Genomic DNA, 12,697 nt, shown 5'->3' with positions numbered 1-12,697 from the left:
CCATACAAAAACTGTATAGTATATTAATACGTTTTTTAAAAAGTTATTCAAGTATAAATTACCTAAATTACCAAAGATTCTGGTAACTTTGGTAAATTACAGGTAGCCTGCAACACTAGAACCAACCCACTGAAATTAAATGTATTTTCAGAGGGAGATGTGGAATGCTTCTCAGAGTACATGGAGGTGTGAGTCCACAGAATGAGAATAGAGGGCTTGAGACTCTGGCTCTCCTTCCGGGCCCTAAGAATTGAGGGTGACTATCCCAGTTTAACTAACTAATTACCTAATAATCTACCCAGTAGGCAAAACTGGTTGGAATGTGGGCTTTTATTTTGAAGGTTCCTTTGTTACCGTACGAAACTGACGTCATAATTTGTGTACTAGCAAAGCGGACATTTTAGAAGTTTGAAGGTAAAGGAGATTAGCTGACGACTTTCATATAATATTTTCGTCTCAGAAATTTGAGGTGTAGTTATGCTGGTTTTATAATTTAATTCAAGAACCGGGTCGACCTCGTTTTTGAACTAGTAAAGAAGTTGAGTCCAATATTTTTGTATCGTATGCGGGCGAGATCCTGCTGCTAGCCCGTCATTTTGCAAGTGTGCGTTGTTTTTTAGGCCGTTAAAAGAGGGCCCTTTCAGCTCTGACGCCAAATCTCGTTTTTTTTAAACTTCAAAATAGACGTATGGCCCGTGAACGTATAAATTATAACTTGTGTCTTTGTGATTTTATTAAGATAGCTAGATTAGAAGCCCTTTGGAATATTGCTAGGCCAACTGGCTTGCTAGCTAACAATTGACAACCCCGCGTGCGCCATCAGCTTTGTGAACGTGAATTAGCCATTAGCTAGCTAGTTTACGTTACTTACTAATCTAATTTAGAGACCATGGCAGAGTTGTACATTCGCGTGGGAGAGGATGAAAACGAAGAGCCAATGGAGATCCCATCTGAGGATGATGGCACTGTTTTGCTGTCAACAGTAGCAGCCCAGTTTCCCGGAGCGTGCGGCCTACGTTACAGGAGCCCTGCGTCTCAGTGCATGCGAGGCGTCCGTCTAGTTGAGGGCATCTTGCATGCACCTGAGAATGACTGGGGTAGTCTGGTGTACGTCGTCAACTACCCAAAAGGTAAGGTGTACTAGCTAGCGACCAGTACTAGCTAGCTACGTTTGACTGACTGTACAGTGTGCACAGTCATGCGTAACTAGCTAGTACTTGTAACAGTAGCTATGCAGCCTCATTTAGTGAGTTACCAATTAACTAAAGTTGGTGCACGAAAAGTTTATTGGCCTTAGTTAACAACACTATCAGAACTACTTAACATGTATATTGCCAAGCTAGCTATTTTGCTCGTGTTTAGGCTAATGACGAATTATTTTTCTTGACTGCATTTTGAATTTGTCTTATCGCTGTATCTTACAACATTTTGTATTCCTGTGTCAGATAACAAAAGGAAGATGGATGAAATGGATGCTGCCTCTGCTGTAAAAATGAAGAGAGGTATTGATAGAACATCAGACCTCATTATCCTTGGGTTGCCATGGAAAACATCTGAGCAAGATTTGAAAGACTACTTCGCCACTTTTGGAGAAGTCATCATGGTGCAGGTAACACAACCGTATCAAGATTTGGTTTAATGGTTGATGTATGTCATGGAGGTAACCATGCATGTCAATAATCATACTTTTCACTCTCTGCCTCTCTCTGCAGGTCAAAAGAGATGTCAAGACTGGGAACTCAAAAGGGTTTGGCTTTGTTCGGTTCACTGAGTATGAGACTCAATCCAAAGTGATTTCTCAGCGACACATGATCGATGGAAGATGGTGTGACTGCAAACTACCAAACTCTAAGGTATTTAATCAATATGTAAGGAGTACTCTCATTTGAATACTTTCCTTAAGTCTCCATTTTGTTCTATTCCCAGTGCAGGTAAAATACTCAAGTGCTTTCTCTTATTTTCATGATAGGCAGGGCCTGATGAGCCCATGCGCAACTGTAAAATCTTTGTTGGTCGCTGCACAGAGGACATTACCACCGATGAGCTCCGGCAGTTCTTCATGCAGTATGGCGAGGTCACCGACGTCTTCATTCCCAAACCCTTCCGGGCATTTGCATTTGTCACTTTCTCAGACGACCAGGTATGTTTTCCTATGGCCATCCCTCAACCTGTTGGGTCAAGACTTGACGTGGTACGCAGATTACACTGGTTGGTTTGCGTGTTGAATCATCTCATCCACCCGTCCCCGTCTCTCTAGGTTGCCTCAGCATTGTGCGGAGAGGACCTGATCATCAAGGGTGTCAGCGTGCACATCTCCAACGCCGAGCCTAAGCACAATAATAGTAGGCAAATGATGGATCGTGGGGCTGGTGGGTTCGGGGGTCAGGGCTATGGCGGTGGTCGTGGAGGGCTACCGAGCAGTGGCAGTAGCGGGGTGAATTTTGGGGGTTTTAGCCTTAACCCAGCCATGATGGCTGCCGCTCTGCAAAGTATGCTGGCGAACCAGCAGGGTCAGACCAATGTGGCAGGCACCGCCGTCGCCGGGCAGACGAGTGCCACCGGAGATCAAAGCCAAGCCTATAGTTCTAGCAGCACCAGTTACAGCAGCCCCAGCTCAGCTAGTCTTGGGTGGGCTGCAGGCACTAACTCTGCCGCCGGCAGTGGGTTCAGCTCTGGCTTTGGCACCTCTATGGAGTCAAAGTCATCAGGTTGGGGAATGTAGAGCGCTTTGATTGAAAGTCTTATTTCTAGATTAATCTGGTAAGTATTTTGAGGGGCAAGAAAGAGTTAGTCATATCATATGTCCCTGCTATTTAAAACTTGCCTTTTTTGTCGTTTTGTTAAAGAAGACATTAATTGTGTGTGTGTGACTAATTCTGTAGGAAATGAGTGCGAGTGGTTGAAGTGTATAGTTAATGGTAAACTACTACACATGTAGTTTATTATTTTTTTGAGAAAAAGTTATTTTGTATAAGACATCCGATGACTGCATGCTAAGTAGATATTTGAGTATCACGACAGCCCCCCCCAACCACGTGTATATGGTATTGAATTGGGTTTGATGTTTAATCTCTGTATGCAGTTGATTGTATCTTTGTTTACCGTTTTATGGAAACGCCTTCATGAAAATCTCTTCAACAGTTAACCAACTGTTTTCGAATTTCCCGGGAAGAAGCCCCTCGTTGGCAGCAATGTTCGACCGAACTCAGTATCGGTACCCCTCTTCCCATGTGTAAATGCTTTGCCATCAAAAGACACAGCTTCACTCTGCATATACTGTGTTAGACGGTGGGTGTTGCCTTTTTTTCTCCCCTCTTCATGGATATACAAATCTTGTCTGCTTTTTGTATCGCTTTTGAGAACAATGCGATTGGTGGTGGCCAAAGAGTGAGACTGAGTGAGCGAACGGGAAAGAAAGCAAGTGTGAAGAGGACTGGTTGTGCGATGCTAAAGGGCCAGATGTCTGCGAGAGTTAAGAATAACCTGTGGCTTTGTGCGAGTGTGAAAGGAAGAAGCAAGTACGAGTGTGTTCCATATGACCATCAAAAGGACATTTATCGCATATTGAGATCCCCAAAGTCTCCTTTCTCTAATATTTCTATCAAACTTAATCTTAAATACAGTGGAATGTTTAGCGCTATGGATATTTGTATCCTTTCTTGCTGTCTGATTTGATGTGAATGCTGTGTGCTTTATTTTCTTCTTGTTCCTACCTACCCCCTTTGTGTGAAAATGTGACCTGTCGGTGATTCTGTGTTGAGAGCACTGGGGGAGCTTGGAGGAGTGATGTGCAAGTGAACTCGTGTGTCTTAAGAGGGTGCAGTGGCGAGCGTTTGACAAGTCCCTATTGAAAGTTTGTTGGCGTGTTTTTGAATGCATTTTATGTTTTGTGAATCAAAGGGAATTCTCAAATAAAATTTGACTAGGTATTTTGCCTACCTTACAGTGACTTATTTTTTACTTAACATTAATTGTACTGCCAACACTTTAATTCGCATGTATAGGGGGGACCTTGGACACGGCTGGCCCAGGTTTACATCTGAACCCCAGAGTGAAGTCAATTTTCGGGAAGTTGAAGACTGGAGTTTGCACTGTTGGTTGGGGGCTGCAGAATGCCTTATGCCTGGAAAGGGACTTCTTCACCTCACTAACAAGACCCCTTGGATCACCCCACTGAAATTTATAACAGACCATTCTCAAATTGGGCAGAGGTATTTAGTTGTATACCTTCAAACAAGTACATTTTAAAAGCAACGCCAACATTTAATTTATGTAACGAATTACCTGCTATTTAGTGACCATGTTTTTGTTGAGTCCTTTTTTTATATATATATATATATATATATTTTTTTTTAGAAATGACCCGACTCTAAATCTTACATTTGAAAGATTCCTTTTGTGTCATTCATTTATGCTTTGTCCCAATACAGCCATCGGTTATTGTAAATGGAAAGATTTAAGTTAAAGGCTTTTATTAAAAGTATTCCGTTGATCTCTTTTTCATGTGGTTCGAAATGTACAAGTTTTGTTGGATTTACGGGACCTTAAATTATTTTACGGCTGTAAAGGGGAGTGACTCGAGTCAGTTTTACAGGGTTTTAGATATTTGGAAAATTCTTGAACTCGCCAGTGGCAGGTTCAATGAGTTAGCCAGCTAACTTGCCTATATATTTTGAAAACTTTTGGGCATGGTCTAATTGACTCGAACAACCAACAACACATATGTAAGTTTAGCTTCTGGTTCTTTATCAAAGTTAGCTGGCTAACTAATTGAACCTACTTTATAGTATACCCCTCACAAATTGTGTTACTTATGTACAGACATGGAACTCTTATTTTTAGTTCACTGAAGTGTAAAATAAAGTTTTAAATTTGTAATAATTTGTTGTATTTCTCTGTTTAGACAAGGCTATGTCTTTCAGCAGCCAGCACCATATTTGGTGCAGAGTTCACAATCTCTTAAATTTGAGTCAGTGTGGCAGCCCTAAGGCAACATTGGAGCAATATCTTTTATAGATCAACTCTGTAATTTGTTGAATTTAGACAATTGGAGAGTGACAGCCAGGCAATCTCATTGAGAATATGTGCAATTTGCTTATTAACTGGCTCATACCCAATTGACTGTCTTTGATATGGCAAATAACATTTCAACCTCCAGGTGGTAGCAAATCGTAACAAAGTCTGGCCCACAACTTTTCATGTGGCATCTGAGTCTTATTCATTTAATAGATTTAAGAACTTTTGAATTTGCATAAATCATTCAAATATGTAAAAACTAATTGACAGCCAAATGTCAGCTAAAGGCAGTGTTGATTTAAAGGGGCAATCTGCACTTGCTACGTACATTTTTTGACTATTAAATTCATGATCTACACCCATTGATTTGTGAAGTATACAATTTATAAATGCCTCATGATCTTAGTTCAATTGTCCAACCCTGTTCCTGGAGAGCTACTGTACTGTAGGTCAGGGTTTCCCAAACTTGGTCCTGGGGCCCTCCCTGGGTGCAAGTTTTGGTTGTTGCCCTAGCACTACACAGCTGTTCCAAATAATTAAAGCTTGATGATTGGTGGGTTTTGGGAAACCCTGCTGTAGGTTTTCACTCTAACCCTAATCTAGCGCACCTGATTCTAATAATTAGCTGATTTATAAACTGAATCAAATTATTTACAACTGGGTTCGGGGCAAAAACTTACAGGCGGGTAGCACTCCAGGAACAGGGTTGGAGAGCCCTGATCTAAACCCATCAGGCTCCAAAATAAGATTGTTTACAATTACATTGTTTATCAACAAAGGAGTAAAACAAACACGATAGTCTCAAAACAGGGCGTCAGGTAGCCTAGCGGTTAGAGAGTTGGGCCAGTAACCTAAAGTTTGAATCCCTGAGCCGACTAGGTGAAAAATTTGTTGATCTGCTCTTGAGCAAGGCACTTACCCCTAATTGCTCCAGAGTCTCCAGAGTCAATAATGGCTGATCCCTGGCCGTGACCCCACTCTGAGGTCATCTCGGGGGAGTGGGATATGCAAAAAACACATTTCCATTTCACACCACACACTTCTACATGTGTGAAACAGTACAAAAATAAGCACCCCCTATTTGACCTTTGACATGGGGCTGGATTCAATCCATATTGCAGAAGATCCGTGCCAAAATGTAAAGGTAATTTCCAATCAAGCTGTGAATGCGGTCTCCACGACTGCGGAAACAATACCTTTAATTGTCAGTAGTGCCATAAACCGGATCTTTAGCGCCAAGGATTGAGTAGAGCCCATGGTTAAGACTGTAATTTTGATCTCATGGATGGTCAGTCCTTGAATTTTAAAGTGGTTACATTTCTCCAGCCTCATCCCGAGCTATTTACCAAATCAAATTTTATTTGCCACATGCGCCGAATACAACAGGTGTAGACCTTACAGTGAAATGCTTACAAGCCCTTAACTAACAATGCAGTTAAGAAAAATACCTACAAATAAATAAAAGTAACAAATAATTAAAGAGCAGCAGTAAAATAATAATAGCGAGGCTATATACAGGGGGTACCGGTACAGAGTCAGTGTGCGGGGGCACCAGTTAGTCGAGGTAATTGAGGTATGTACATGTAGGTAGAGTTATTAAAGTGACTGCATAGATGATAACAGAGAGTAGCAGCAGTGTAAAAGAGGGGGGGGGGGACAACGCAAATAGTCTGGGTGGCCATTTGATTAGATGTTCAGGAGTGTTATGACTTGGGGGTAGAAGCTGTTTAGAAGCCACTTGGACATAGATTTGGCGCTCCGGTACCGCTTGCCATGCGGTAGCAGAGAGAACAGCCTATGACTAGGGTGGCTGGAGTCTCTGACAATTTTTAGGGCCTTCCTCTGACACCGCCTGCTATAGAGGTCCTGGGTGGCAGGAAGCTTGGCCCCAGTGATGTACTGGGCCCTACGCACTACCCTCTGTAGTGCCATACCAGGCAGTGATGCAACCAGTCAGGATGCTCTCGATCTTGCAGTTGTATAACTTTTTGAGTATCTGAGGACCCATGACAAATCTTTTCAGTCTCCTGAGGGGGAATAGGCTTTGTCATGCCAACTATACGACTGTCTTGGTGTGCTTGAACCATGTCCGTTTGTTGATGATGTGGACGCCAAGGAACTTGAAGTTCTCAACCTGCTCCACTGCAGCCCCGTTGATGAGAATGTGGGCGTGCTCGGTCCTCTTTTTCCTGTAGTCCACAATCATCTCCTTTGTCTTGATCACGTTGAGGGAGAGGTTGTTGTCCTTGCACCACACGGTCAGGTCTCTGACCCGCCTCCCTATAGGCTGTCTCATCGTTGTCAGTGATCAGGCTGTGTCATCAGATGGTGTTGGAGTCGTGCCTGGCCGTGCAGTCATGAGTGAACAAGGCGTACAGGAGGGGACTGAGCACGCCCCCGTGTTGAGGATCAGCGTTGCAGATGTGTTGTTACCTACCCTTACCACCTGGGGGCAGCCCGTCAGGAAGTCCAGGATCCAGTTGTAGAGGGAGGTGTTAGTCCCAGGGTCCTTAGCTTAGTGATGAGCTTTGAGGGCACTATGGTGTTGAACGCTGAGCTGTAGTCAATGAATAGCATTCTCGCATACAGTTGAAGTCGGAAGTTTACATACACTTAGGTTGGAGTCATTAAAACTCGTTTTTCAACCACTCCACAAATTTCTTGTTAACAAACTATAGTTTTGGCATGTCGGTTAGGACATCTACTTTGTGCATGACACAAGTCATTTTTCCGACAATTGTTTACAGAGATGATTTCACTTATAATTCACTGTATCACAATTCCAGTGGGTCAGAAGTTTACATACTCTGTCGACTGTGCCTTTAAACAGCTTGGAAAATTCCAGAAAAATGATGGCATGGCTTTAGAAGCTTCTGATAGGCTAATTGACATCATTTGAGTCAATTGGAGGTGTACCTGTGGATGTATTTCAAGGCCTACCTTCAAACTCAGTGCCTCTGATTGACATCATGGGAAAATCAAAAGAAATCAGCCAAGACCTCAGAAAGAAAATTGTAACCCTCTCCACGTCTGGTTCATCCTTGGGAGCAATTTCCAAACGCCTGAATGTACCACGTTCATCTGTACAAACAATAGTACGCAGGTATAAACATCATGGGACCACGCTGCCATCATACTGCTCAGGATGGAGACGTGTTCTGTCTCCTAGAGATGAACACACTTTGGTGTGAAAAGTGCAAATCAATCCCAGAACAACAGCAAAGGACCTTGTGACGATGCTGGAGGAAACAGGTACAAAAGTATCTATATCCACAGTAAAATGAGTCCTATAATCGACATAACATGAAAGGCTGCTCAGCAAGGAAGAAGCCACTGCTCCAAAACAGCCATAAAAAAGCCAGACTACGGTTTGCAACTGCACATGGGGACAAAGATCATACTTTTTGGAGAAATGTTCTCTGGTCAGATGAAACAAAAATAGAACTGTTTGGCCGTAATGACCATCGTTATGTTTGGAGGAAAAAGGGGGACGCTTGCAAGCTGAAGAACACCATCCCAACCATGAAGCACGGGGGTGGCAGCATCATGTTGTGGGGGTGCTTTGCTGCAGGAGGGACTGGTGCACTTCACAAAATAGATGGCATCATGAGGACGGACAATTATGTGGATATATTGAAGCAACATCTCAAGACATCAGTCAGGAAGTTAAAGCTTGGTTACAAATGGGTCTTCCAAATGGACAATGACCCCAAGCATACTTCCAAAGTTGTGGCAAAATGGATTAAGGACAACGAAGTCAAGGTATTGGAGTGGCCATCACAAAGCCCTGGCCTCAAAGAAAATGTGTGGGCAGAACTGAAAAAGTGCGTGCGAGCAAGGAGGCCTACAAACCTGACTCAGTTACACCAGCTCTGTCAGGAGGAATGGGCCAAAATTCACCCAACTTATCTGAAACGTTTGACCCAAGTTCAACAATTTAAAGGCAATGCTACCAAATACGAATTGAGTGTATGTTAACTTCTGACCCACTGGGAATGTGATGAAAGAAATAAAAGTTGAAATAAATCTTCTCTCTACTATTATTTATTTCTCTACTATTATTTCACATTCTTCAAATAAAGTGGTGATCCTAACTGGCCAAAACAGGACATTTTTACTAGGATTAAATGTCAGGAATTGTGAAAAACTGAGTTTAAATGTATTTGGCTAAGGTGTATGTAAACTTCCGACTTCAACTGTATTTATCAATAATTTAAAAAAAAACTGGTTTAGCGAACCTTGTTGTTTGATTTATCCTGAAAGTTGCCATAATAAATTGTTCAATTCAATTGGAAGGTGAGAAAAGTGTACAATAGGGGTTGAACAATAGTCCTATGAATCTACTCTAATAAACCTCACTAATCATGGAACTGTGATGACAACGATCCAGTCATCTTGAACCTTGCGCCAGGTGGCTAAAGTGTATGTGTGTATAATTGACGGTGACTACCAATATTAGCTAATATTTAACACGATAGAGTGAAAAGTCCGGGCATATAATAAAAGATTCTAGAAATCATAAATCAACTTCGTAGGTTTGGTGCTGCACTGTCATTTGCTCATGGCTACAGAAGCCTATATCTTAAGTTATAAGGCACGCATTTCATAAACTTCACTGTGGAAAAGGTGACATGTTGATATGCTTCAGTTTGCTGGCTTAAGACTGGTTTCACGTCTCCAGCGATCGTACGGTAAAATCTAAAACAATTGTCATTTATATTTAGAATCCCCTTATCCAAACGGCTTACTCATTATCAATAGCTCTGAAACATTTGTAAATTACAGTCCATGGAGAATGGTGTTATTTATATATATATAAAGACGTTCCTTATCCATATATATACACTGCTCAAAAAAATAAAGGGAACACTTAAACAACACAATGTAACTCCAAGTCAATCACACTTCTGTGAAATCAAACTGTCCACTTAGGAAGCAACACTGATTGACAATAAATTCCACATGCTGTTGTGCAAATGGAATAGACAACAGGTGGAAATTATAGGCAATTAGCAAGACACCCCCAATAAAGGAGTGGTTCTGCAGGTGGTGACCACAGACCACTTCTCAGTTCCTATGCTTCCTGGCTGATGTTTTGGACACTTTTGAATGCTGGCGGTGCTTTCACTCTAGTCGTAGCATGAGACGGAGTCTACAACCCACACAAGTGGCTCAGGTAGTGCAGCTCATCCAGGATGGCACATCAATGCGAGCTGTGGCAAGAAGGTTTGCTGTGTCTGTCAGCGTAGTGTCCAGAGCATGGAGGCGCTACCAGGAGACAGGCCAGTACATCAGGAGACGTGGAGGAGGCCGTAGGAGGGCAACAACCCAGCAGCAGGACCGCTACCTCCACCTTTGTGCAAGGAGGAGCAGGAGGAGCACTGCCAGAGCCCTGCAAAATGACCTCCAGCAGGCCACAAATGTGCATGTGTCTGCTCAAACGGTCAGAAACAGACTCCATGAGGGTGGTATGAGGGCCCGACGTCCACAGGTGGGGGATGTGCTTACAGCCCAACACCGTGCAGGACGTTTGGCATTTGCCAGAGAACACCAAGATTGGCAAATTCGCCACTGGTGCCCTGTGCTCTTCACAGATGAAAGCAGGTTCACACTGAGCACATGTGACAGACGTGACAGAGTCTGGAGACGCCGTGGAGAACGTTCTGCTGCCTGCAACATCCTCCAGCATGACCGGTTTGGCGGTGGGTCAGTCATGGTGTGGGGTGGCATTTCTTTGGGGGGCCGTACAGCCCTCCATGTGCTCGCCAGAGGTAGCCTGACTGCCATTAGGTACCGAGATGAGATCCTCAGACCCCTTGTGAGACCATATGCTGGTGCGGTTGGCCCTGGGTTCCTCCTAATGCAAGACAATGCTAGACCTCATGTGGCTGGAGTGTGTCAGCAGTTCCTGCAAGAGGAAGGCATTGATGCTATGGACTGGCCCGCCCGTTCCCCAGACCTTAATCCAATTGAGCACATCTGGGACATCATGTCTCGCTCCATCCACCAACGCCACGTTGCACCACAGACTGTCCAGGAGTTGGCGGATGCTTTAGTCCAGGTCTGGGAGGAGATCCCTCAGGAGACCATCCACCACCTCATCAGGAGCATGCCCAGGCGTTGTAGGGAGGTCATACAGGCACGTGGAGGCCACACACACACTACTGAGCCTCATTTTGACTTGTTTTAAGGACATTACATCAAAGTTGGATCAGCCTGTAGTGTGGTTTTCCACTTTAATTTTGAGTGTGACTCCAAATCCAGACCTCCATGGGTTGATAAATTTGATTTCCATTGATAATTTTTGTGTGATTTTGTTGTCAGCACATTCAACTATGTAAAGAAAAAAGTATTTAATAAGAATATTTCATTAATTCAGATCTAGGATGTGTTATTTTAGTGTTCCCTTTATTTTTTTGAGCAGTGTATATAAATAACACCATTCTCCATATATATATATACACTGCTCAAAAAAATAAAGGGAACACTTAAACAACACAATGTAACTCCTAGTCAATCACACTTCTGTGAAATCAAACTGTCCACTTAGGAAGCAACACCGATTGACAATAAATTTCACATGCTGTTGTGCAAATGGAATAGACAACAGGTGGAAATTATAGGCAATTAGCAAGACACCCCCAATAAAGGAGTGGTTCTGCAGGTGGTGACCACAGACCACTTCTCAGTTCCTATGCTTCCTGGCTGATGTTTTGGTCACTTTTGAATGCTGGCGGTGCTTTCACTCTAGTGGTAGCATGAGACGGAGTCTACAACCCACACAAGTGGCTCAGGTAGTGCAGCTCATCCAGGATGGCACATCAATGCGAGCTGTGGCAAGAAGGTTTGCTGTGTCTGTCAGCGTAGTGTCCAGAGCATTGAGGCGCTACCAGGAGACAGGCCAGTACATCAGGAGACGTGGAGGAGGCCGTAGGAGGGCAACAACCCAGCAGCAGGACCGCTACCTCCGCCTTTGTGCAAGGAGGAGCACTGCCAGAGCCCTGCAAAATGACCTCCAGCAGGCCACAAATGTGGTCATATTATGCATAGAGGGAAAAGTGCATAAAACGGGAATTACTCTCCATTAAACTCGCCAGAGCTGGTGGACTGGTCTAGTGGGTTGTATGCTGGGCTTGATTGTCATGCTGCTGACATGACATGTTGGATTCAATCTTCTAACTGATCTCAGGGATGATGATTTCAGGCTAAATATGAGTGCTGGAGGTATGAGGTTAATGAAATTAAGATGTATATTTTTCTGCATGGACATCTATAAAATAACTAGTTGCCATCCATTGGATAGGCTGGATGATAAACAAGATACTATGGTGTAATTCAGTAGACATTCAAACTTGACCTCTTTGCTCGTGGTCTGTTAGATCACATGCATGAATGTTGCCCATTGTTTGAAGCAGTTTATTTTGCCTTGGAGTGCTTTTGAGTCAAACAGGTATGGTAAATGGACCGAATTATGGGACAGAAAGGGGCACACAATGAGCAAAATATTGTTAGCGTAAAACTAAGGATAGTGTGGTTTCATGAGTTAAGAAATGCAAATGACCCATATACAGTGCCTTCGTAAAGTATTCAAACCCCTTGACGTTTTCCACATTTTGTTACGTTACAGACTCATTTTAAAATGGATTAAATAAAAACCTCAGCAATCTACACACAATACACC

The 12,697-nt window shown here is 43.1% G+C and overlaps 1 protein-coding gene across 3 annotated transcripts; it reads left to right on the top strand.

Annotated features, from left to right (window-relative positions):
- The first annotated feature begins 373 nt into the window (after positions 1–373).
- Positions 374–4,881, top strand: tardbpa (TAR DNA binding protein a). 3 transcript variants are annotated; one of them, XR_011671385.1, is made up of 7 exons: positions 374–1,130; positions 1,446–1,609; positions 1,713–1,853; positions 1,970–2,140; positions 2,258–2,342; positions 3,142–3,288; positions 4,005–4,881. XR_011671385.1 is itself a non-coding variant. In XM_071372159.1 (5 exons), the coding sequence occupies exons 1-5, from the start codon at positions 890–892 to the stop codon at positions 2,720–2,722; spliced, it is 1,182 nt and encodes a 393-aa protein (XP_071228260.1). In that variant the 5' UTR covers positions 374–889; the 3' UTR covers positions 2,723–3,943. The 3 variants fall into 3 exon arrangements, 1 of the variants encoding a protein (XP_071228260.1); XR_011671384.1 differs by having other exon boundaries at positions 2,258–3,288; XM_071372159.1 differs by lacking the exon at positions 4,005–4,881 and having other exon boundaries at positions 2,258–3,943.
- Positions 4,882–12,697: the final 7,816 nt, after the last annotated feature.

Source organism: Salvelinus alpinus, chromosome 28 (genome assembly GCF_045679555.1).
Source record: "Salvelinus alpinus chromosome 28, SLU_Salpinus.1, whole genome shotgun sequence".
Taxonomy (NCBI): Eukaryota; Metazoa; Chordata; class Actinopteri; order Salmoniformes; family Salmonidae; genus Salvelinus; species Salvelinus alpinus.
This window is presented reverse-complemented; position numbering and strand designations above follow the sequence as displayed.